This window comes from Rousettus aegyptiacus, unplaced genomic scaffold, assembly GCF_014176215.1.
Source record: "Rousettus aegyptiacus isolate mRouAeg1 unplaced genomic scaffold, mRouAeg1.p scaffold_m13_p_12, whole genome shotgun sequence".
Lineage (NCBI taxonomy): Eukaryota > Metazoa > Chordata > Mammalia > Chiroptera > Pteropodidae > Rousettus > Rousettus aegyptiacus.
In genome coordinates this window covers 43,549,565-43,572,041 of record NW_023416287.1, presented here as the reverse complement: position 1 = coordinate 43,572,041, position 22,477 = coordinate 43,549,565, and the positions used below count along the sequence as shown (strand labels likewise).

Here is a 22,477-nt window from a genome sequence, read left to right as displayed (position 1 = left end):
CACTCTTCCATTACCTGTGAAACCTTTTAATGCTAATGTGTAATCATCTCATGTCACCCTCACAGCAACCCTTGAAGGTGAGCCAGGGGTTGGAACTCTTCATGGAAAAGTCAAAGCTCAGGAGTTCAGCGATGTGCCCAAGATTATAAAGGACTTAAGGCTTCTTTGGACTTCAGAACTTTCCATCCACTGTATTAGTTTCCCAGGGCTGCCGTAACAAATTACCAAAAACTTGGTAGCTTAAAGCAACAGAAACTTACTATCTCACACTTTTGGTGTCTAAAAGTCCAAAATCAATACGTCGATAGGGTTAGTTCTCTCTGGAGTCTCTGAGAGAGAATCCCTTACACGCCTCTCTCCTAGCTCGTGGTGGCTACAGGCGACCTCTGGCATTCCTTGGCTTGCGGGTACATAACTCCAGTCTCAGCCTCCAGCTTCCCATGCCCTTCTCTCTGTGAATCTGGGTCCACTGGACACTCGTAATTGGATAAAAAGCCCACCCTAATCAAGATGGCCCCATCCTGAGACCCTTATATTAATTATATCTGCAAAGACATTCTAAATAAGGTCATATTCTGAGGTTCTAGGTGAACATATTTTTTGTGGGCCACAATTATACACGCTATAGCCCACACCCTGGTCCCCAAAACTTAACATTTTTTCCATGTGCAAAATACTTTTACCCCATCCCAACATCCCCAAATTCTTACTCCATTATAGCATTAACTCTAAATCCAAAATCTCATCCAAATATCATCAGCTGAAAAATCTCATCATCTAAGTCACCTAATTAGGCAGGGTGATACTGGTATGACCATCCTGGTGCAAAATGCCTCTCCATCTGTGGACCTGTGAAACTAGAAAATAAGTTATTTGCTTATAAAATACAGGCAAAGGGAGAGTAGTTCTGATCAAGATGAAGGAATAAATGCTGTGCTTGCCTCCTCCCATAACCAATCAAAATTAAACTAAATTATAGAAAAATCAATGTGGAGGATCATCTGAAGACCAGCTGGATATAATTCCTAAGGATATAAAGAAGCCAAATCGAGACTGTTAGGAGGGGCAAAGAAGCAAAACAGGCTGGCTCTGCACCCACATGAGGCAGTTGAGAATCAGGAGGCATATCTCAGCTGCAGAGGTTCCCCCTGAAGAGTGAAGGGTCTCGGACCCACACCAGGCTCCCCAGCCTGGAGCACCAATGCAGGGAAAATGAGTCCCCACAACATCTAGCTGTAAAAATTAGCTGGGATTCCATCTGTCTGGGTGAGATGAAAGGCTGTTGGAAATCCAAGTGTCCCCTTAAAGGGGTGGCGCACAGGCACACTCACTCACAGGCATTCACCCTGGGCTCTGGTGGAGGGACAGTGGCTCAGAACATGCCAGAAACATGCAGGGAGAAACAGCTGTATGGCTTCAGGACAAGGGCTAAAGAGACAGCCACCACTGTTCCTGTGTTCCGCCCTCCTCCCAGCAAATCGGCATGTGTGTTAACAATACGGGCCTACCTCACAAAACAAGAAAAATCTCAAATAAACAACCTAACCTTACATCTAAAGGAATTAGTAAAAGATGAGCAAATAAAGCCAAGAGTAGAAGGAAGTAGATAATAAGGATCAGAGAAAAATTAAACAAAATAGAATCTAAAAAATATATATATACAAAAGATCAATGAAAACAACAGCTGCCTCTTTAAAATGATAAACAAAATCGATAACCCTTTAACCAGATTCATCGAGAAAAAAGGAGGACCCAAAAAAATAAAATCAGAAATGAAAGCAGAAAAGTGATAACTGACACCAAAGAAATACAAAGGATTATGAGAAAATACTATGACAAATTGGACAATGTGGACAAAAATGGATAAATTTCTAGAAAAATACAATTTTCCAAGACTGAGTCAAGAAGAAACAGATTATCTGAACCAACTAATTACTGCTAAGGAAATTGAATCGGCAATTAAAAAACTTTCAACAAACAAAAATCCTGGACCAGATGGCTTCACAGGGGAATTTTACCAATCAAAGAAGGATCAACACCTATTTTTCTCAAAGTATTCCAAAAAATTCATTTTACAAGGCCAACATTTCCCTGATTCCAAAACCAGAAAAAGATATTACAAAAAAAGAAAACTATAGGACAATATCCTTAATGAACATTGATGCAAAAATCCTCAACAAAATATTAGTAAACCAAATTCAGCAATACATTAAAAATATCCATACGCCATGATCAAATGAAATTTATTCCTGGGTTGCAAGGCTAGTCTAATATCTACAAATCAATTAACATGATAGACCACATAAACAAAATGAAGGATAAAAATCATGTAATCATATCAATAGATGTAGAACAAGCATTTGAAAAAAATCAGCATCCATTTATGATACATATCAGCAAAGTGAGAGCAGAGAGCACATACCTCAACAGAATAAATGGCATTAACGACAAACCCACAGCTAACATCATACTTAACAGGGAAAAGCTAAAAGTGTTTTCCTTAAGAACAGAAACAAGACAAGGATGTCTACACTCACCACTTTTATTCTACATAATATTGCAAGTCCTAGCCACAGCAATCAGACAAGAAAAAAAATTAAAAGGCATCCATATTGGAAAGGAAGAGTAAAATTGTCATTATTTGCAGATGACATGATACCATACAGAGAGAACCCTAAAGACTCCACCAAAAAACTATTAAAACTAGTTAATAAATTCAGTTAAGGTAGCAGGATACAAAATTAATATTCAGAAATTGGTTGAATTTTTGCATACCATAATGAACTATCAGAAAGAGAAATTTAATAAACAAACTCATTTACAATTGCATCAAAAATAAAATACTTAGGAATACATTTAATCAAGGAGGTAAAAGAGCTGCACTAGGAAAATTATACGTCATTGAAGAAAGAAAATGAAGAAGATACAAATAAATGGAAATATACACCATGCTCATGAATAAGAAGAATTAACATTAAAATGTCCATACTACCAAAGCAATCCACAGATTTGATGCCATCCCTATCAAAATACCAATAGCATTTTTCACAGAATTAGAAGAAATAATTCTAAAATTTATATGAAACCATAAAAGCCCCCTCAATAGTCACAAAAATCTTGAGAAAGAAGAACAAAGTTGGAGGCTTTGTGCTACCTGATATCAAACCATACTACAAACCATACCACAAGTAATCAGTAGTTCTTTCAGTTCATTTCCTGCATGTGGAATCCCACAAGTCCAACTGCTTTTCTTTATTCCATTTTCTCAGGTCTCTCTGTCCCTTTCAGGCCAGGCTGGCAATGTTTTTACTGCCATAACATTCTCAGAAAGCTTGTGGGTCTCTCTCATGTATGTCATGTATGTCCAGATCCCTCCTGGATAAGCCCATTTCTCTTCCTGGCTTCTGCTGAAATGTTTGATTAGATCCATGAGTCACAGATCTCACCTTTTCAGCAAGGCTATCCAGCCTTTCCCTTGGCCTTTCACCACAGCATGCATTCTCAAAGAGCATTTCCTACCTGTAGCATCCTTTGGAATCTGGACAGGCCGAGACTCTCCTAAATCATCAAGTGCTAGTTCCTTTTTGCTAATAGTTCCTTTTTCAATCCATCCCCTTCCTCTCAAGTTTACTATAATAAGCAAAGGAAAACAAGGCTGCACCCTCCACACTTTGCTTGGAAAACTCCTCAACCAAATATCCAAGTTCACTGCTTACAAGTCTAGTTTCCCTAACTAGTAAATCAGAAAATCAAATAGCCATCTACAGCAAGAGGGTTAAAAAGTAGGCTGGAAGACAACAGGTGCACAGAAGCAAAAGGGGCATTAAAATTGTATTTGCTAAGCACCTTCCACATACCCAAATACTAGAACAGTAACTGGGATCCTCATAGGCAACTCCCATCTTTATAAGGACAAGGAGAGTAGCCAAAGACCTCAGAACATGCCTCAACTCAAACATCTTTACCTACTTAACATGGCCAACTATCTCTGCCTCAGCCCTCCCCCATACCCTTGGTCCTACCATTGTAGCCACTGATCCTATCATCATATACCTTTTCCTCTCTCTAGAGCCTCAAGTACCTCCCAATTCAAAGTATATCTCCCACAGAGACCTCTTTTGACACCTCCTTCCTACTCCAAGCTACTCTCCCAGGCTGCAGACATTTCTCCTCCCAGGGCAGAGGGGATACCAGATCAGGGTGGCTGCAAAGGGTCTGCCTCAGGGAGCACAGAGAATGGAAAGAAATTTAACATCTGATTCATTCTGTTAGCTAAGTATTAATGCAGTCACTATTATAATCTTAATTTTGTTAAATATGTTTAGTTTACTTTCATAATTATGTGCTTTATTTTTTAATATTTGCACTTTTAGTTCCTGGCACAACATGGATTTGATTTAAGTGGTCTTTATCCAGGACTAATGGTCTCCAGAGAAGGATCCACAATAGCCAGTAGAGGAGGGGATTACAACCCACAGTGTCAGGGGAGGTCCTAGGACACAGAAGAGCAGGGCCTCACCCTCCGAACTTTGCCAGCCTTGGGCCTATAGAAGAAGCTTTTGGTCTTCCTGGTCAGGAGACTCTTCCCTAATAACCCTAGCCCTACAGGAAGAAGTGACGGTCACAGTGCCATAAAATGAGGGGAGTGGGAGATTTTAACCTGAGATTTCCTTTACCTGGGGAAGCCCGATCCATTCCTCTCACTCTTGAAATGTCCCTTTTCTATATCTTCCCAGCTGCCCTAGACCAGGAATGGCCAACACAAGGCCAACTATCACAGTGGCCTTGCTTAGGGCAGACACTGTGATCTTGGTCCTCCCTGTCCTAGTGAGATGGTAAATTCTGTGTCAAGTTGGCTATGCCATTTTATCCAGATATTTTGTCAAGCATTATCCTGCATGTTTCTGTGAGATTAACATTTAAATGGGTAGACTGAATAAAGCAGATGACCCTCCATTGTGAGGGTGAACCCAATCTAATCAGTGGAAGGCCTGAATAGAAAAACACTGACTCCCCTGAAGAGAAAACTCTGCCAGCTGACAATCTTTTGACTCAAATTGCAACCCTTTCCTGGGTTTCCATCTTGCTAGCCCACCCTGCGGATTATGAGGGACTTGCCAGGCCTCATAATCGTATGAGCCAATTCCTTTAAAGTATATCTCTCTCTCCGTATACATGTATGTACAAATACTTTTGGTTCTTTCTCTGAAGGACCCTGACTAATACACATAGTGAGCAAGATAACTTAGAATCCACATCAATACAGCCCTCCACGAAGAATCCTCAGTTAGCACACAAACTGAATTCATTCACCAGGACTGTGAGTACATCCGGCAGCTGGTATTGTCCCTGGTTGAAGTGCATGTCAGTATTTCCCTGTGCTCTGGGGTTGTCTGAGAACGAGAGAACTGCCCTGGACCCTGAATTCCTGGTAGAGTGTTCCTAGTTCTAACTAGCCCTATTCCCCACCCTTTATTCCCCTTGAAGGGGAAGAGTGGTCAGGGAGGCCATAAGTTTTTCTTTTCTAGTAAGCTAAAACCATAAGAAAGACCAGTGAAGAAAAGAAATATCAAGGCCACTAGATACCTTTTAAATTGAAGACAGGCCAGAAGTTACCAGAAGGTGGGAGTGATGGGGAGATGCCATCCTTTTCATAGGTCTCCTGAGGGATGACAAGTATCTGCCAATGGTCACTAAGAGTGTGAAACTCATCTAGATGTTTTCCAGATTGTATGACTGAGCAACACAAGATTCTAATTGAGTTTAATTTGAAATTTCTGTGATTGAGCCAAAGGTACCCAGAAATCAGTCCACATATACTTGCCACCCTGACCCAGGAAGTTTGTAGGAAGGAGGGTTCACACCCAACGCCTCATTTGTTGACAAAGTGGTTCTGAGCCCCACCACACTTTCTGGAGCCTCAGCTTTGTTATCTATAAAGGATATCTACGTGGGAGGCTCAACACAGCACACCCAATAAATGGGTATTGTTATGAGAATTAGGGGAGTGGTAGTTCTAGAATCTAGGAAGGGCAGAAGCAGAGCAGAGCCAGCTGGCCAGTCCCAGGGAACAGGCCCAGCAGGCTTAGCAGCTGGAGACCAATGGACCATCCCCTTCCCTCGCCACCTGACAGGGAAAAAGAAAGGACAAGGTAAGACTGACCTTAAGAGCAGGAATCTCCATGCTGTCACCGAGGCTGATGGAGCCTGAGAGGATGGTTCCTGTCATCACTGTGCCCTGGCCTTTGATGGAGAAGCAGTGGTCCACAGACATGAGGAATGGTCCCGAAGGGTCTCTCATTGGGATGGAAATCTGGGACGTCAGGAGCTAGAAAAAAGATGCTGGTACCACACTCTGTTGGGAGAGGACTGGATGGGGCAGGGCAGAGGAGAGCAGAGGGTAGGATGGTGCCCAGGCAATCTAGCCCAGAAGATCAGAAATGTACAATTCCCTAACTGCACTCCAAACTTCTGCCACACTCTCAGTTCCTTCCCTCAGTGCAAAGGAAAAGGGCACTTGGAGAAGACTCATCTATTCTCTCTCGTTGGGATTACTTTAACAGTCTTCTAACAGGCTGGGCCTCCAAGCCCTCGTCCACACTGCAGCAGAGACAGCCTGCTATAGGACACCCTTGGTTACATTGCTCCCTGGCTTCACATACTTTCCGAGCCTCCTGACACCTGTAGAATCTAAGATTCATCATCGTCCAGCCCCTAGGTACCGCTGAGGCCTAGCCTCCCACCACTTGCCCTTCTGCACCAGGCACCAGCCACTGGCAGGCCCATAAGTTCACCAGCCTTCCTAGCTTCACTCACCCTTCTTCCAGGAAGGCAGGTGGGAAACATTTCCTCTGGAAAGGCTTTGCTGCCCTTTTTGTATGGCCAAATTCCCCACTCACCATCACCACAGTTAGCATGCCATTGCGATCATCTGTTTATTTGTCTCTCCTCCCAGGGCTGTGAGTACTTCCAAGTATCCCCAGAAGCTGGCATCTTGCTTGAGAGAAAAACTGACTGAAGGAAAACTAAAGGATCTGGGGAGAACAAGGATGTTCCCAGAGGCAACTGCCTGTGTTTGACAGAGCAGGAAGGGTGAAGGCCGCTTCTCCAAGCCCATGGCAGAGACAGAGGAATGATCTAACATCTGCAAAGAGCTAGTGATGCCCCTGTTTGTGGTTCTGCTTTTCATTCTCTGTTGACTCTTTCCTCATGCTTCAATCTCAATCAGCCCATTTTTCTCATGCCATCTATGTCCTTGGGGATGGTGTCAAAGCTAATTACCATTAAACAAATGAAAATAATTCCTTTTATTGTGCTACTTTCTAATTTCACTAGGGCACAGGCTGTCAAAAAAGTATTTTCTTAGTGAATGTTCCAAACTCATTCTTGTGATAATAATTCTTTTAGAAAAAGACTAGAGGTTCAAAACAGGCTTGGCCTGAGATTTATGCAGAGGCTTCTTACAGGAATATAGAAACACCTTTCACAGCAGCATTTTTGTGGATTTTGCTTTAACGAACACAACTGTCCCAGGTTCCTGAATCAGTGATACCTACAGCTGACGAAAAAGAACCAAAAGCCTTACCCATTAAATATCAGTTTTTCTAAGTTAGCAAGATTAGCACCATGTAATTCCTGACACGGTAGTACATGCCATCACACCTGATCTTGGCTCTGTGGATCCAGAAGCAGGTGGACCCCAAAGCCCATTCTGCAATCGACCCGAGTCTGAATCTCAGCTTCACTGCATACTCACAGTGAGACCTCGGGTAAGTTACTTAACCTCTCTGAATTTCAGACTCTTCCTCGGTAAAATGGGGATAAATAATTTAAGCCTCCCAAGGTCACTGTGAATGTTAATGATCTTACCATAGTGCCTGGTATGTGCAAAATCAACCTCACCATCATAGTAAATTCTGATACAGCACTGTTCCAAGCACATTATATACATTAATTCATTTAACCCTCACACTGACTCCATAAGAAGGTAGTGTTATTATCTTCCCTACTTTATAAGTGAGGGAACTGAGGCAAGAGAGAGCAGGTCATGTGCCTAAGGTCACAGAGAGAGCAGGTGGTGGAGCCAGCAACTGCAACCTGCCACCCAGCCCCAGAGTCAATGCACCTCACCACTCTACCCCTTTGAGCTACCCCAAGTGCTCAACAGAGGGACACTGCAGTCCTCAGTCTCACTTCCATTTCCATAGAAGTATTACCACCACTCCCTCTACCTCTACTCTGTCCACTAGCTGTCCTGGGCACCCTGCATCTACTATGACCCAGCCTAGAGGAATGGCCTGGGCCTCAGGCCCATAGCTTTCGAAGGTGAAGCCTCCACTGCTTTGATAGAAGCCACAGGATCTAAGCTGCACTGTCTCTGCTGCTAGGCCCACCTCCTAACCCCTGCCTCGCTGGTCCCCAGCCCAGGTGGGACACACTGGAGGGGCTGGTACAATCTGAAGGAACTGGACAAATGACATGACCCCAGTATTCTAGGCTGGCTGGCTGGAGGCACTTGGTCAAGTGGAGGTGTTTGACAAAAGAAAGGAAAAAGAAAGGGTTAGAAAGGGGGAAGCCTTTGGTTGTGTTTGGACTTAAATTTCTGAGAGAGGTTGCATTAAGGTGTGTGGTATTGGTTTAAAGGAACCACCTCAGAGTCCTCTTGCTTGGGGGTGCCTCTCTCTTTCTCTCTCAGGCTGAGCAGAACACAAAGGAACCTGCCTGAGCAGGACTGGGACCAGAGACCAAACAGGATTCAAGCTGATAGTACCTCAATGAGCTCTGAGATGCCCTGTGGAGCTTCTGTTTCAGGGGCCTCTGGTCCCCCAGGCTTGGCTGCCACAGGTATAATCGGTGCACCTCGGAACCTGGAACAGAAAAACAAGTCCCACCACAGTTAGAGAGATCATCGGCATGGATACAGAGCAGCTCTGTGAAGCACCTAGCAGATCATCAAGCACAACAGGTGTTCTCTCCTTTCCTCCTTTCGGAAGCGACTAGAGAGTGCCATCCTATTCTACTTAGCAGATGAGAAAATGGAGGCCTCAAGGGGAAATGCCTTATATTGAATGACAGAATTTTAAAAAGTGCTCTTGGGTTTTAACTTCCACTTTCAGAACCCTCCCTGAGAAGGCAGCAGTAAACCCTGGGCCCCAGGACTCTGAACAATATACCCCTTAAAGAAGACCAATAAATAAATACCTCCCAGCCTCCTGCAGAGACTCAGAAAATACTGGTAACCAAAAGTCCCTGAAGATGCACCTGAAAGCACATCTCCACCAACCCAGTCCTGTGAAGGCCATTCTTCCCAGGACCTCCCAGAGAGCCCTTGTTTTTTTAAGAAGAGATTTATTTATTCCATTAAAAAAAAATAGAAAAAGAAAGGTATACAACCCATAATCCCATTATTGCAGTGTGCTCTCTTCCAACCTTGGTTTTTCAATGCATTATATTTTTATAATGCATTATGTTTTTCATATTTTGGTTATAGTATACATATAATTGCATATCCTAGTTTATTTACCATTATACCATAAAGAATTTTCTGTTGAATGATAGCAACAACAATGAGCCAAGCATATACCCTGGACCCTTTCACTGAAAACTTACATCACTATGGAATTGTCACCATGAGAAACTGAGGCTTAGAAAGCCAAATTAATTTGCTCCAAGTCATTGACTATAAATCTCAGAGCCAAACTCCAACCCAGTCCATCTGACCCTAGAACCAAGGCTCACAACTTCTATGTTACACTCCTACCTCCCTAGGCCTCCTTTTCTCATATTTAACAGCTGCGTAATAGTGTGACACAAAATTTACATGCTTTCCCCCACACTGTTACTCATTTAGAACATTTCATGTTTTTCACTATTATAAAATAACACTGTGATAAAGATATTGATGGACATGACTGACTTTTTATTTTTTTGCCTTACTTTGGGATAAATTCATGGACTTATAAGACTCAACATACATTGAAAAATCAGCAAAATGGTAGAGTAAGGACATTCAAAAAGCCTCTCTGCCATAAAAGTAATAAGACCACTGGCAAAATTATCAGAATAAACTTTTATAGAACTCTAGAAATTAACCAAAGGCAATCTGTGGAATGTTTATTCAAGAAAAACAGCTAAACCCCGGTACAAATAAGAGAGCTTTGTGGCATTTTAACTTGTCATTCCCATTCACCCCTCCTCAACTCTACTGTAGCCTCGATAAGCAGCATCTGCAACCAGAGTGGAAACCAGCGGGCTGATAGCCACTAACGGGTGCAGAATTGGTTTGAATTCCATCAAAGCCCTCTCGCAAAGAACTGTCATATTTTTTCCTATTTGGCAGTTCCCTGGAAGACCTCACTTTGCCAAGTTATCTTTATTTGGCCTGCTTTGGAGCTTGCCCAGTGCAAAAAAGAAAAAAAAAAAGGCAACCAAGAATTCAATATTTAGCAAAAATATGCTTCAAAAATGAAGAAAAACAGAATTACCACATGACCCAGATATTTCCTAAGTATATATCCAAAAGAATGGAAAACAGGTATTCAAATATATGTACATTATGTGCACAGCAGCACTGGTCACAGAAGGCAAAAGATGGTAGTAGCCCAAGTGTCCAGCCATGCTAAGTGGAAATGTAAAAGAAGCCAGACACAGAAGGTCACTCATTATGTAATTCCATTTACATGAAATATCCAGAATGGGCAAGTCCATTGAGACAGAAAACAAATTCATGCTTCCAAAGAATAAGGAGCAATTGCTTAGTGAGAACAGGGTTTCTGAAAATAGTGGTGATGGTTGTGTAACTTTGTATACATTAAAAGGGCGAACATTTAGATGAAGAAAAAAAATACATTGAAAGGTCTGCCACCCTTTTCACTACCATGATAGACATCTGAGATGCCTATTTCTCTGCACATACATCAAAATCTCATTATTTTTTAAACATACCTCATTTTAATTTTTATTTCCTTAATAAGCTATGTGACACTGAACATCTTCTACCTATTTATTTTTTAAATGTATTTTCAGGAGACATTTCTGTAGCACTTCTAGTTCTGGACTTTGCTTCCTCCAAAAAGTGCCATCCTTACCCTCCGCTGACTCTAAAAACTAATTTTGTGTGCCTCTTTCTGTGTGGTCTAGTGTCCAACTCTGTGGGAGTGAGGGGAAAGGATGGTGTCATTTACCTATGGTACCACTGCCTGTGCTAGAGGTTTTACACTCCTATTTCCTCATCACAACTCTGTGAGGTGGCTGTTATTACTCTCTTCCCATTTTACAGAAGAGAGTCCTAAGCTTGGCTAGGTTCTGTAGCATGTTTCAAGTCTAGGTTTACCATCCACCTTGAGAATATAATGACAACAATGCTCCATCAGCCCGGTTTAGAGGCAGGAATATGTGTCTCTTCTCAAATCCATGAGAATTTAGAAAGTTGTTGATCTTCAAATATTAGGGAATGTAACATATTTAAGTCCTATAAGCAGATTAACAAAACCCTTGCCCCTGGTAGTTTTAGTATTCAAAGCAATGAAATAAAGAGGATGACAGATATAATTATAGTACTCAATATTTTTACTGTTTGCTATCACTTCCATGTAAAGACATAAATTTACTGGAACCATAGAACCACCCTCTGAAGTAGGAAGATCAGTTGTTACTCTCCTACTTAGAATCACTCCTCCATTCACCAACATCAGCTGAGCACTATGCAAATAGCACTGTGCTGAATGCTTTCATAGCCATTGCCTCATTTAATCCCATAGTAATATTGTGAGGGTAAAACTGTTGTTTTAGATATCGGGAAACTCAGACATGGAGAGGTTAAATGATTGCTAAAGGGTAACGTGTATAGTAAATGAAAGAAGCAAGGAACCCAAAGATCTTCTCTTTGGTCCCCAAAGCCCTGTTCCATACTTGTCTTTCCCATGATGCTGGACATTCCAAAGATGACCACCATCCCTCACCAGGGACAATGACTACTCTATCAGATGTCACCATTGGTCTTTCAAAACACAAGAACAGAAGAAGATGGAGCTCAGTGCCCTCACCTATCAGGACAGGGAGAGAAGGAAAAACCTTTGTGGTTGCTCTACTCGATCCCCTTTTGCCCTCTTTCATGGAGTTCCTGTGGTGAGTACCAAAGCAAAAAGAAGCTATCTGCTATCTGCTACTCAAAACTTCACAACAGAATTAAAGTCATTTACTGAGGTTTTTTCTCCAGGCAATTTACCTGGGGAACACCTCTAAAATACTGGATGAACTATTTTAATTACAAGATTCTACCAAGAGGAACAACTGCAACAAAGAAAAAAAAAAAAGAAAAAGAAAAAAAAAGGTATGCTGCATCTAGATAGAAAAAAAGCCAAAATAATGGCAGTGGCTGCCTAAGATGTTACAACTAGAACTCAAAAATTATAACTTTTTATTGCTGGCAAAGCAACAAACCCAAGAACTTTAAAAACATAAATCTGATCAAGAAGAAAATACAGAATAAAGCTTACTTTAGTGAATTCAGACCAAATGAATTAATGATAACATATAGATTATGCATTCTAATTTGTGTAAAATTGAAATTATAGATGATATAGAAATCCTATATGCCTCAAAAGAACAGCAAGAAGAGGAGATAGACCCGAACTCAATATGGAAAGCTGTTCACAAAGCCAAGATACCCCAGATGAGACTGGACCAATTGTTGACATGTGGAAGGGAAGGTACAATGCTGAGAACATTTTATGTTCTCCTATAATAATTTATATTATTGATATTATTAAGTAAATATGCATGTATATATTTTAAGTTAAAATATATTTACGATATCAATGTGTTATTTTTTATGGTTCTCTGTTTTAAGGAATTTTGATTAATCAATCACAATTTCCTTCAAAAAATCTACTACTTTGGCTAAAAAAATAAACACAAAGAATACAAAAGAAGTCTCTTAACTTCTAGCTAGATACTGTTCCCTGCTGAAAGTTCTAAATCTGGTTAAAAAGGAAAAGCAGAAGACACAATAGCACCAAATTGAGACATTTCCTGGACATAATAGATGAGATTTAAGGATAACTGGAAAAGGATTAACTTCCTCAAATAACTCCGTGTATTTTTTTTCAAAGTTTTTATAGTGTCAAAATAACACGTAACATAAAATTTACCATCTTAACCACACTTATGTGTACAGTTCCGTGGTATTAAATTCATTCACACTGTGCAACCTTCACCACTATCATCCTAGCTCTTCTCATCTTGTAAAACCGGAACTCCATACCCACTGAATAATAACTCACTAATTTCCCACTCCTCAGCTCCTGGTGACCATGACTCTATTCTTTAGGATTTTGATTACTCTAAGTACCTCATGTTAAGTGGAATCATCTAGTCATTTTATGACTGCCTTATTTCACTTAGCAAAGTGTCCTCTAGGTTCATACGTGTCGTAGCATGTGTCAGAATTTCCTTCATTTGGAAGGTTAAATAAGATCACATTTTGCTTATCTATTCATCCATCAATGGACACCTTTGTTGTTTCCACATCTTGGCTATTGTGAATAATGCTGCTATGAAGATGGGTGTACAAATATTTCTTGAGGATCCTGCTTTCAGTTCTTTTGAGTAAATTCCTAGAAGTGGAATGGCTGAATGGTAATTCTATTTGTAATTCTCTGAAGAACCTTCATACTCTTATCCACAGCAGTTGTACCATTTCACATTCCCACCAAGGGTACACAAGAGTTCCAATTTCTCCACATCCCCACTAACAAGTTATTTTGTTTTTTGACAGCAGCCATCCAAATGGGTCTGAGGTGGTATCTCATTTTAGTTTTGATTTGGATTTCCCTAATGATTAGTGATGTTGGCATTTTTTTATGTGCTTATTGGCCATTTGCATATATTCTTTAGAAACATCTCTATCCAAGTCCTTCCTATTTTTGAATTACGTAATTTGTTCTCTTTTTGTTCTTCAGTTTTAGTGTTCTCTATGTAGTCTGATTATTGGTTATATGTTATCAGATATAATTTATAAATGTTTTCTCCCATTCCATGGACTTTTTTTCTCTGTTGATATTATCTTTCAATGCATAAATTTAATTTTCATTATGTCCAATTTGTCTATTTTTCCTTAGTTGCCTGCACCTTTGGTACCATATCCAAACCATTGCCAAATCAAATGTCATGAAGTTTTTGCCGTTTTCTTCTGAGAGTTTTATCATTTTAGGTCTCACGTTTAGTATTTTGATCCTTTTGCACTAACTTTTACATATGGTGTTAGATAAGGGTCCAACTTCATTCTTTTGTATGTAGATATCCAGTTTTCCCAGTATCATTTGTTGAAAGACTGTTCTTCCCCACTGAATGGTCTCGGCCCCCTTGTCAAAACTCACTTGACCATATAGGCGAAGGTTTATTTCTGGGCTCTGTATTCTGTTACACTGGTCTATGTGTCTCTGTTTATGCTAGTAGCACACCGTTTTGTAGCTTTGTAGTAAGAACTGAAATTAGGTAGTGTGAATTCTCCAGTTTTATTCATCTTTTTCAAGAATGTTTTGGCTATTTGGAGAAATTTGAGACTCCAAATGAATTTTAGGATGGGTTTTCCTACTTATGTAAAACAACATAATTGGAATTTTGATGGGAATTATGTTAAACCTTTAGATTGGTTGGAGTAGTACTGACATTTTAACAATATTAAATCTTCCAATCTATAAATATGGGATGTTTCCATTTATTCATCTTTTTTTCATTTCTTTCAGCACTGTTTTGTGGTTTTCATTATGCCTTTCACTTCCTTGGTTAATCTCTAAGTATTTTATTCTTTTTGATGTTACTGTGCATGGAATTATTTTCATAATTTCCTTTTCAGATTGTTCACTGTGTATAGAAATGCAACTAATTTTTACATATTTACTTTGTATCTTGCTCCTTTGCTGAATTCATTTATTAGTTCTAATAGCTTTTGTGTGTGTGTGTGGAATATTTAGGGTTTTTGCAGAAAGATTTTACTTCTTCCTTTCCAATATGGATGGCTTTATTTCTTTTTCTTGTCTAATTGCTCTGGCTAGTACTTCCAGTATAATGTTGAATAAAAGTGGGAAAAGTGAGTTTCCTTGTCTTGTTCCTGATCTTAGAGGAAAAGCTTTCAGTCTTTTACCACTGAATATGATGTTTGCCATGGGGTTTGCATGTGTGGCTTTAATTATGTTGAGGTTATTTTTCTTCTCTTCCTAGTTTGTTATTTTTATCATGAAAGGGTGCTGAATTTTGTCAAATGCTTTTTCTGCATCAATTAAGATGATCATGTGGGATTTTTCTCCCCTTCATTTTGTTAATGTGGTGTATTACATTAAATGATTTTTGTATGTCGAAACATCTTTGCATTTTAGGAATAAGTCCCACTTGGTTGTGGTCTATAATCCCTTTAGTTTGCTGCTAAATTAAATTTGCTAGGATTGTGTTGAAGATTTTTTACATCATTCATAAGTAATTTAGATATGTAGTTTTCTTTTCGTGTAGTATCTTTGGCTTTGGTATCAAGGTAATTCTGGCTTCACAGAATGGTTAGCAAATGTTCCCTCCTCTTCAGGATTTTTGAAAAGTTTAAGAAGGATTGGTGTTTGTTAGTTCTTCTTCAGATGTTAGAATGAAGTCATCACGAGTGAAATCATCAGGTCCAGAACTTTTGTCAGATTTTTAATTACTAATGAAATCTCCTTAAGAGTTATAAATCTATTAAGATTGCCTATTTCTTTGTGATTTAGTCTTGATAGATTTTGTGTTTCTAGGAGTTTGTTCATTTCATCTAGGTTATCCAAGTTAAGCTGTTGGCATACAATTGTTCATAGTACTCTTTTATAATTCTTTATATTTCTGTAGAAGTAGTAGTAATGCCCATTTTCATTTTTTTATTTTAGTAATTTGAGTCTTCTCTCTCTTATTCATAGTCCATCTGGCTAATGGTTCGTCAATTTTGTTGATCGTTTCAAAGAAAAAACTTTTGGTTTCATTCACTTTCTCTATTATTTTTCTATTCTCTATTTCATTTGTCTCTGCTCTAATCTTGATTAACTTCCTTCTGCTACCTTTGGGTTTAGTTTGTTCTTTCCATAGTTTCTTAAAGTTGTAAAGTTAGTTTGTTGATTTGAAATCTTTCTTGTTTTTTAAGAGTTTATAGCTATAAATGCCCCCCCCACACACTGTTTTCATTGCATTCCATAAATTTGGTATGTTACATTTTTATTATCAGTAATCTCTACATATTTTTAAATTTCCCTTGTGATTTCTTCTTTGATCCATTGGTTGTTTGTGTTTCAAATTTCCACAAATTCATGAATTTTCCTATTTTATTTCTGTTATTGATTTCTAACTTCATCCTGTTGCGGTCAAAAAAGACACTTTGTATGATATCTATCTTTTAAAATCTATTGAGACTTAATTTTTGGCCTAACACATGATCTATCCTGAAATATGTCCCATCTGCATTGAAAAGAATGTGTTTACTATTGTTGTTGAGTAGACCATTCTGTATGTGTCTGTTAGATCTAGTCATTTATTGTGTTGTTTAGGTCCTCTATTTCCTTACTCATCTTCTCTCTGGTTGCTCTCTCCATTACTGTAAGTACAGTACTGAAATCTCCAACTATTGTTGTAAAACTATTTCTACTTTCAATCCTGTCAATTTTGCTTCATATATTTTGATGATCTGTCATTAAGTGAGTAAATATTTATAATTGTCATTATATTGTCTTGCTGTGTTGAACCTTCTATTAATATATTATGTCCTTTTTGCTTTTATAACCCTTTTAAAGTCAAAGTCTATTTTGTCTTAGTATAGATACCTTGCTCTCTTTTGCTTATTATTTGCATGGAATATCTTTATCCATCCTTTCACTTTGCATCTCTTTGTGTCTCTGGACCTAAAGTGAACCTCTAGTAGACAGCATACAGTTGGATCATGTGTTTTTGTCCCATCTGCCAATCTTTGTACTTTAATTGAAGAGCTTAAGCAATACATATTTAAGAAATTACAACTTTCTTCTGCCATTGTGTTATTTATGCTTTAAACACATTACAGCTTTTTTTTTTTTGTCTCTCATTTCCTGTGTTACCCTCTCCTTTTGTATTTAGTTGATTTTTGCAGTGAAATACTTAAATTGCTACCTCATTTCCTTTTATGTATATTCTTATAGCTATTTTCTTTGTGGTTAACATAAAGATTACATTTAGCATCTTAAAGTTATAACACTCTAATTGAATTTATACGAGCTTAATTTCAATAACATACAAAAAATCTGCTCTTATAAGACTCTGTTGTCATGCCACAAAATGATATCTCTATATATTGTATGCCTTAAAACATAAATTAATAATTCCTTTAAATGCATGCCTCTTAAATTATGCAGAAAACAAAATGTGGAGTTATAAACCAAAGTTACAATACTAGCTTTCAGACAAATAATTATTTTGTTTTTTATATGTATTAGTCTCTTGAATCATGTAGAAAAACACACATGGAATTACAAACTGTTGTTACAACAACACTTGCTTTTATAATTGCCCATGTATTTACTTTACTGAGATCTTTATTCTGTCACAGGGCTTCAAGTTACTATGTAGGCTCCTTTAATTTCACTTCACAGGATTCTTTTGAGCAGGGCAGTTCTCTATCTTTGCAGGGCAGGGCTGATGGTAATGAACTCCCTCAGTTTTGTTTATCTGAGAATGCCTTAATTCTTCCATATCTTTCAAGGACGGTGTTGCTGGATATAGGATTCTTGGTGTTTTTTTTTTTTTTTTTTTCTACTTTGATTAAATAGGCCCACTGCTTTTTGGTCTCCATAGTTTCTGATGAGAAAACTGCTAAATAACTTCCTAAAGGTCCCTTGTATGCAACGAGTTACTTCTCCACGTTTTCAAGATTTTCTCTGTCTTTTAAAATTTTCATTATAATGTATTTCAGTGTGGGTCTCTTTGAGTTCATTTTACTTGAAGTTTCTTGTTTTCCTTGGATGTTTATATTAATGTCTTTCAACAAATTTGGAAGGTTTTCAGCCATTATTTCTTTAAATATTCTTTCTGCCCCTTTATTTCTCTCCTCTCCTCCTGGGACTCCCACAATTTGTATGTTAGTCCACTTGATGGTATCCCATAGGTTCCTTAGGCTCTGTTCGCTTTTCTTCAATTTTTTTTCTGTTCCTCAGACTTGATAATTTACATTTTCCCATCTTCAAGTTTGCCAGTTCTTTCCCCTGCCTACTCAACTCTGCCTCTGAATCCTTCTAGTGAGTTCTGTTGTTCTTGTTTTTTTTATTTCAGTTATCATACTTTTCATCTCCAGAGTTTATTTCTTTTTAGGTTTTCTATCTCTTTATTGACATTTATATTTTGTTTTCTTGGCTTTCTTCACATTTTCCTTTACTTCTTGAGTGTCTTTAAAATAGTGTTTAAAGTCTTTGTCTAGAATATCTGCCATCAGGTCTTTTTCAGGAACAGTTTCTATTAATTTATTTTTTCCTGATTCTATATATGCCTTGTGATTTTTTTGTTGTTGTTGTTAAAAATTGGACATTTAAGTCTAATAATCCAGTAACTCTGGAAAACAGTTTCTTTCCCTGCCCCAGGATTTCCTGTTTTTCATTATTGTTTTTACTTATTGTTTTTGTGGTTTTGATTGTTGTAAGCTATTCCTTTTCATAAAAGTCATCTTGAAGTGTAAACTTAAGGTCTTTTCAGGTCTTATCTGAGCCCTTCCCTGAACAGGGGCAGTAACTTTGTAATTTTCCCCATACATGCAATTGTTTCTCAATGTCTTAGTCTTTATGTCTGACCCCCAAAAGGGAAAAAAAGAGAAAAATGAAGGAGGAATGAAAAATATTGCCAGTCATTTGAATCTCCCAGAAGTCACTTCAGCTGAGAGGGAAAGGGAGTACAAGAACAATGGTTGCTTGCTTCTTCGTTTGCTCCTCTGTGATCAGAAGCAGCAATCAGTGAGTGGTCAGAGCACAGATCTCCAAAATTTTGAAGACAGGGTCATTTTTGCCCACTGTGGCTCCCATGAGCTATGTGCATGCTATTCCAGAAACACTTGCACAGGTACCTGCCACAGGGTTAAGGGATGGCGGATAGGGGATACATAGCTACTACTATGCTAGTAGCTGAAGTTGACAGAAATTAACTGCAATTTACTGTCTAAGCCTTCCCCTGGAAGTTGCAAGCCTTCAATAGACTCCAGAGTTCCAAAATGGTTGTATCAAACAAATTCTGCCAGTGAAATTGTTGTCTACATGGGGAGATAGATTTCTGGTGCTTCCTATTCCGCCATCTTCCCAGAATCCTTTCCATACATTTTCGTCACACCCAAATACTAGTCTAGATTTCACTTGTCTGACATGTGGTGTAAGTCCCTCAATCTGAGTAATATGGTGTCTTCTTTATCTTCCTCAAGACCTTTGGCCATTCCCTTACATTTCCCCACTGTGGACCCCAATGGGAAGCAGGACAAAGAACTCAGTCCTAAAAAAGGAAACATAAGGGAAGAGTCTAAGAAAGAATCTACTGCCACTCAGTCTACCTGACATGTCTAAAGAAACCGACCCCCGTACCACCCCTGCCAACTAACCTCCCAGCCCATCTAGTCTCATCTCTGGACTTGTGCCTGCTGCCTTTCTACATTCCCCAATTTTTCTTCTCTTGGGGGATTGCTTGACAGCCCCCTGCAACTTTCAGTCAAAAGCCAATTTCTCTTCTCACTCACATTTCAAAATTCTGCTTCTGTTTACTCACCAGGAGCTTATGCCTAATTTCCTTACAACATCTTCTGTCTACCCTGTCATGCCAAAATAAATTTACTAAGCATCTCCTCTGTGCCAGGCTCCATAGAGGCTGTACAATGAACCAAGGGTTCCCAGAGCAATGGGGCATAAAGGGCTGGGATACTGACTGTGAGTTCCATCTCTGTGTGACACTAAGAGGAGGAGGTGAGGAGACACAGAAGGGAAATTAGTTCCTAAAGGTCAACACCAACTCTCCAATGGTCAAGTCAACTTTTTTCCTTCAGATTCTTCCCTTCCATGACATCTGACCCAGATAACCATCAGCCAACTGGCTCCCCATCCTCCTTCCCCACAATGCCAAAACTTTACTCCCATGAGCCTCAACTACCCTTTGGCTCCTGAAGAGGCCCTTTTTCCTCCTCTATCCACTATAGATCTTGTCCAAGATCACTCTGAGAGCCCAGCGCTTCTCCCCTTGGATTTCTGTCCTGTAGGAGCTCCCTGTACTCTGATGACCCAAGCCAATTATGTCTATGGACATTCCCAAATCTGTATCTTCAATCAGCACTATAGTCCTATCTCATCATCTACCAGCAAGCAGCTTATCAACCCTAGCTTTCTGGTTTCTGATCATGGGACAACATTCCTTTGGTCTTTGAAGTCACTATTGGTGGCATGGTCACCAATGACCTCTGCATTCACTGCATTTCATTGGTTACTCCTTTGGGATCTGGCTCCAATCCATCTCGCTTTTCATTTTCAACAAGTTCTACCCTGGGTAAGGCCCTTATCACCCCAGGCTGCCCAATTGCTCTCCAGAGTCTGTGTGCATGTACCCAGGCCCTGACTGCAGCTTTGATAACCTTCCAGCAGCACCACTTGGGGGCATTAGCCTTCATCCCTCCATACTTATAGGGGCTCCATGACAGCTCCAGAATGAAATCCAGCATCCAGGTTGGCCCGCAATGCATTCTATGGTCTGCTCCAGCCTTCCCACTACTGACTCAAGTCCTTGCCTAGCACCAAACTCTACTCCCGCTGTTGTCCTCAACTCGTTCCTCTCCCCTGCCTATCCAAACCTAACCCAGGTGACAGGCAACTTGAGGCAAGGCACAGAGGATGGGACTTTGAACAAGAAACCCAGACTAATTTTCAATCCATCTCCCTCAGCCTCCATTTTCCTGTCCAATAGAAAACAGCATAATCCAAATTGCAGAGTCAACTCTCACACCAAATAAAGTGCGGAAAAGTGCCGTGGGAAGCTTGGAAAAAGTCCTTTGAACCAGAGAAGCCACCACCTGCCTACATCCCTTCTGAGTAGTCAGTGTCCCAACCTGCAACACATACTGTGACCTCCACTTAGATCATAGGCCCTTCTAAAACCAATTCAAATTCCTGACTCCCCAGGCCAGAAGCAAATTCTCCTTCCTCAGAAATCCTCATGCTGCTCTAAGGAAGACATTTCAGCTTGTATTTAATTTCTAGGCAAATATTTCAGTTAATTCTTCCACAAGTTGGTTTTTCCTGCCCAAGTGTATGGTACAGTCCACTGGGGGTGGGAGTTGGTTCAGTTGGTTTTTGACTCCACACTATACTGCCCTGGGCCTGCCTGGGGGTAAAAAGCATCAGTTTTTGTTGTTGTTGTTGTTTTAAGATGAGAGGAAGTAACTCTGAGAAGCTAGAGTTCCCTAAAGAGCAAGTTAAATAATCTCAGGAGCTACTGGCTGCTCAAAGGTCACTGTGACAAGATGATGTAAGTTCACAGGGAGATTCCAGATAGGGCCTAAGACCCACTCGCCAATAAGTTCAGAGAAGCTCAGGCAGGCCATGCTGCCTCTGGAGAAATGTCAGGACTTAGATATTTACCTTGGGAAGGGCAATACCCAGAGAGAGAAAAGAGAGTTTGCAGAGGGAAAGAAGAATGAGGGTAAACAATGAAAAAGAAAACGAATAGTAAGGAGAGAGAAGGGAAGACATCAAAACACTGAGGAAGAGACAGAGAAGAAAAGAAACACAAGAAAAAGAAAGAAAAGACGCTGTGAGCTCAGCATCTGCTGTGTGCCAGTACTGTACTGTGTGCTCTCTGTGTGACCTCAACACCCCAGGAACAGGGACTCTGACCTCTATTGTCAAAGAAGTCAAGTGACTTGCCTGGGGCTGCCAGGGGGTCCAGGAGTTAATGGCTGGTCTGTAGGAGTCCTGAGTCCAGGCCTCTCCCATGGAGGAGGAAGGTGAGAGAAGAGCCCATTCTCAATCCAAAGGAAGGGCTCCAGGCCACAGAAATCAGTGAACCAGGACTCAACCACAAGCCAGGACTCAGTACAAGTACATCATCTCTGCTACCCTCCAAGAGCCCAGGGCCCAGAGGGACAGAGAAGGGTAAAAGTGTGGACTGAGAATTCCAGTGATTAACTATAAAGCTTTCAGAAATTCAGTTATATTTTATCCACTTGGTCAATGTATCAAAACAAAACATAAAGGCGTGTGGGGCTTGGTGTCTGTTCCTTTCCCAGGCACAAGAATCTGGCCTTGCTGATTTCCTGAATATGCCACACACTGGGGCACCCTGGATTCTGCCAGTAGCAGATAGTTCAGCAGCCCCTGGTGTACAAGAGGTCCCTCCTGCCTTGGGTTCCAGATATAAACTGGTATCTGGGTTCCAGTAGCATAAGAGGCTCCAACCAAAGATGTAAAGAAGAGCCCTGAGCCCAGTC

The 22,477-nt window shown here is 39.9% G+C and overlaps 1 protein-coding gene across 8 annotated transcripts in view; it reads right to left on the bottom strand.

The window, feature by feature from the left end:
- EEFSEC (eukaryotic elongation factor, selenocysteine-tRNA specific) overlaps positions 1-22,477 on the bottom strand; it is a 233,985-nt gene that overhangs the window by 119,622 nt on the left and 91,886 nt on the right. For 7 of the 8 annotated variants that reach the window (XM_036229795.1, XM_016132245.2, XM_016132249.2 and 4 more), the window contains exons 3-4: positions 8,771-8,867; positions 6,164-6,328 (exon numbers count right to left, since the gene is read on the bottom strand). In XM_036229795.1, the coding sequence (XP_036085688.1) occupies positions 6,164-6,328; positions 8,771-8,867 (262 nt within the window). The remainder of the gene's footprint in view (positions 1-6,163; positions 6,329-8,770; positions 8,868-22,477) is intronic. The other variant, XM_036229794.1, reaches the window with a different exon arrangement.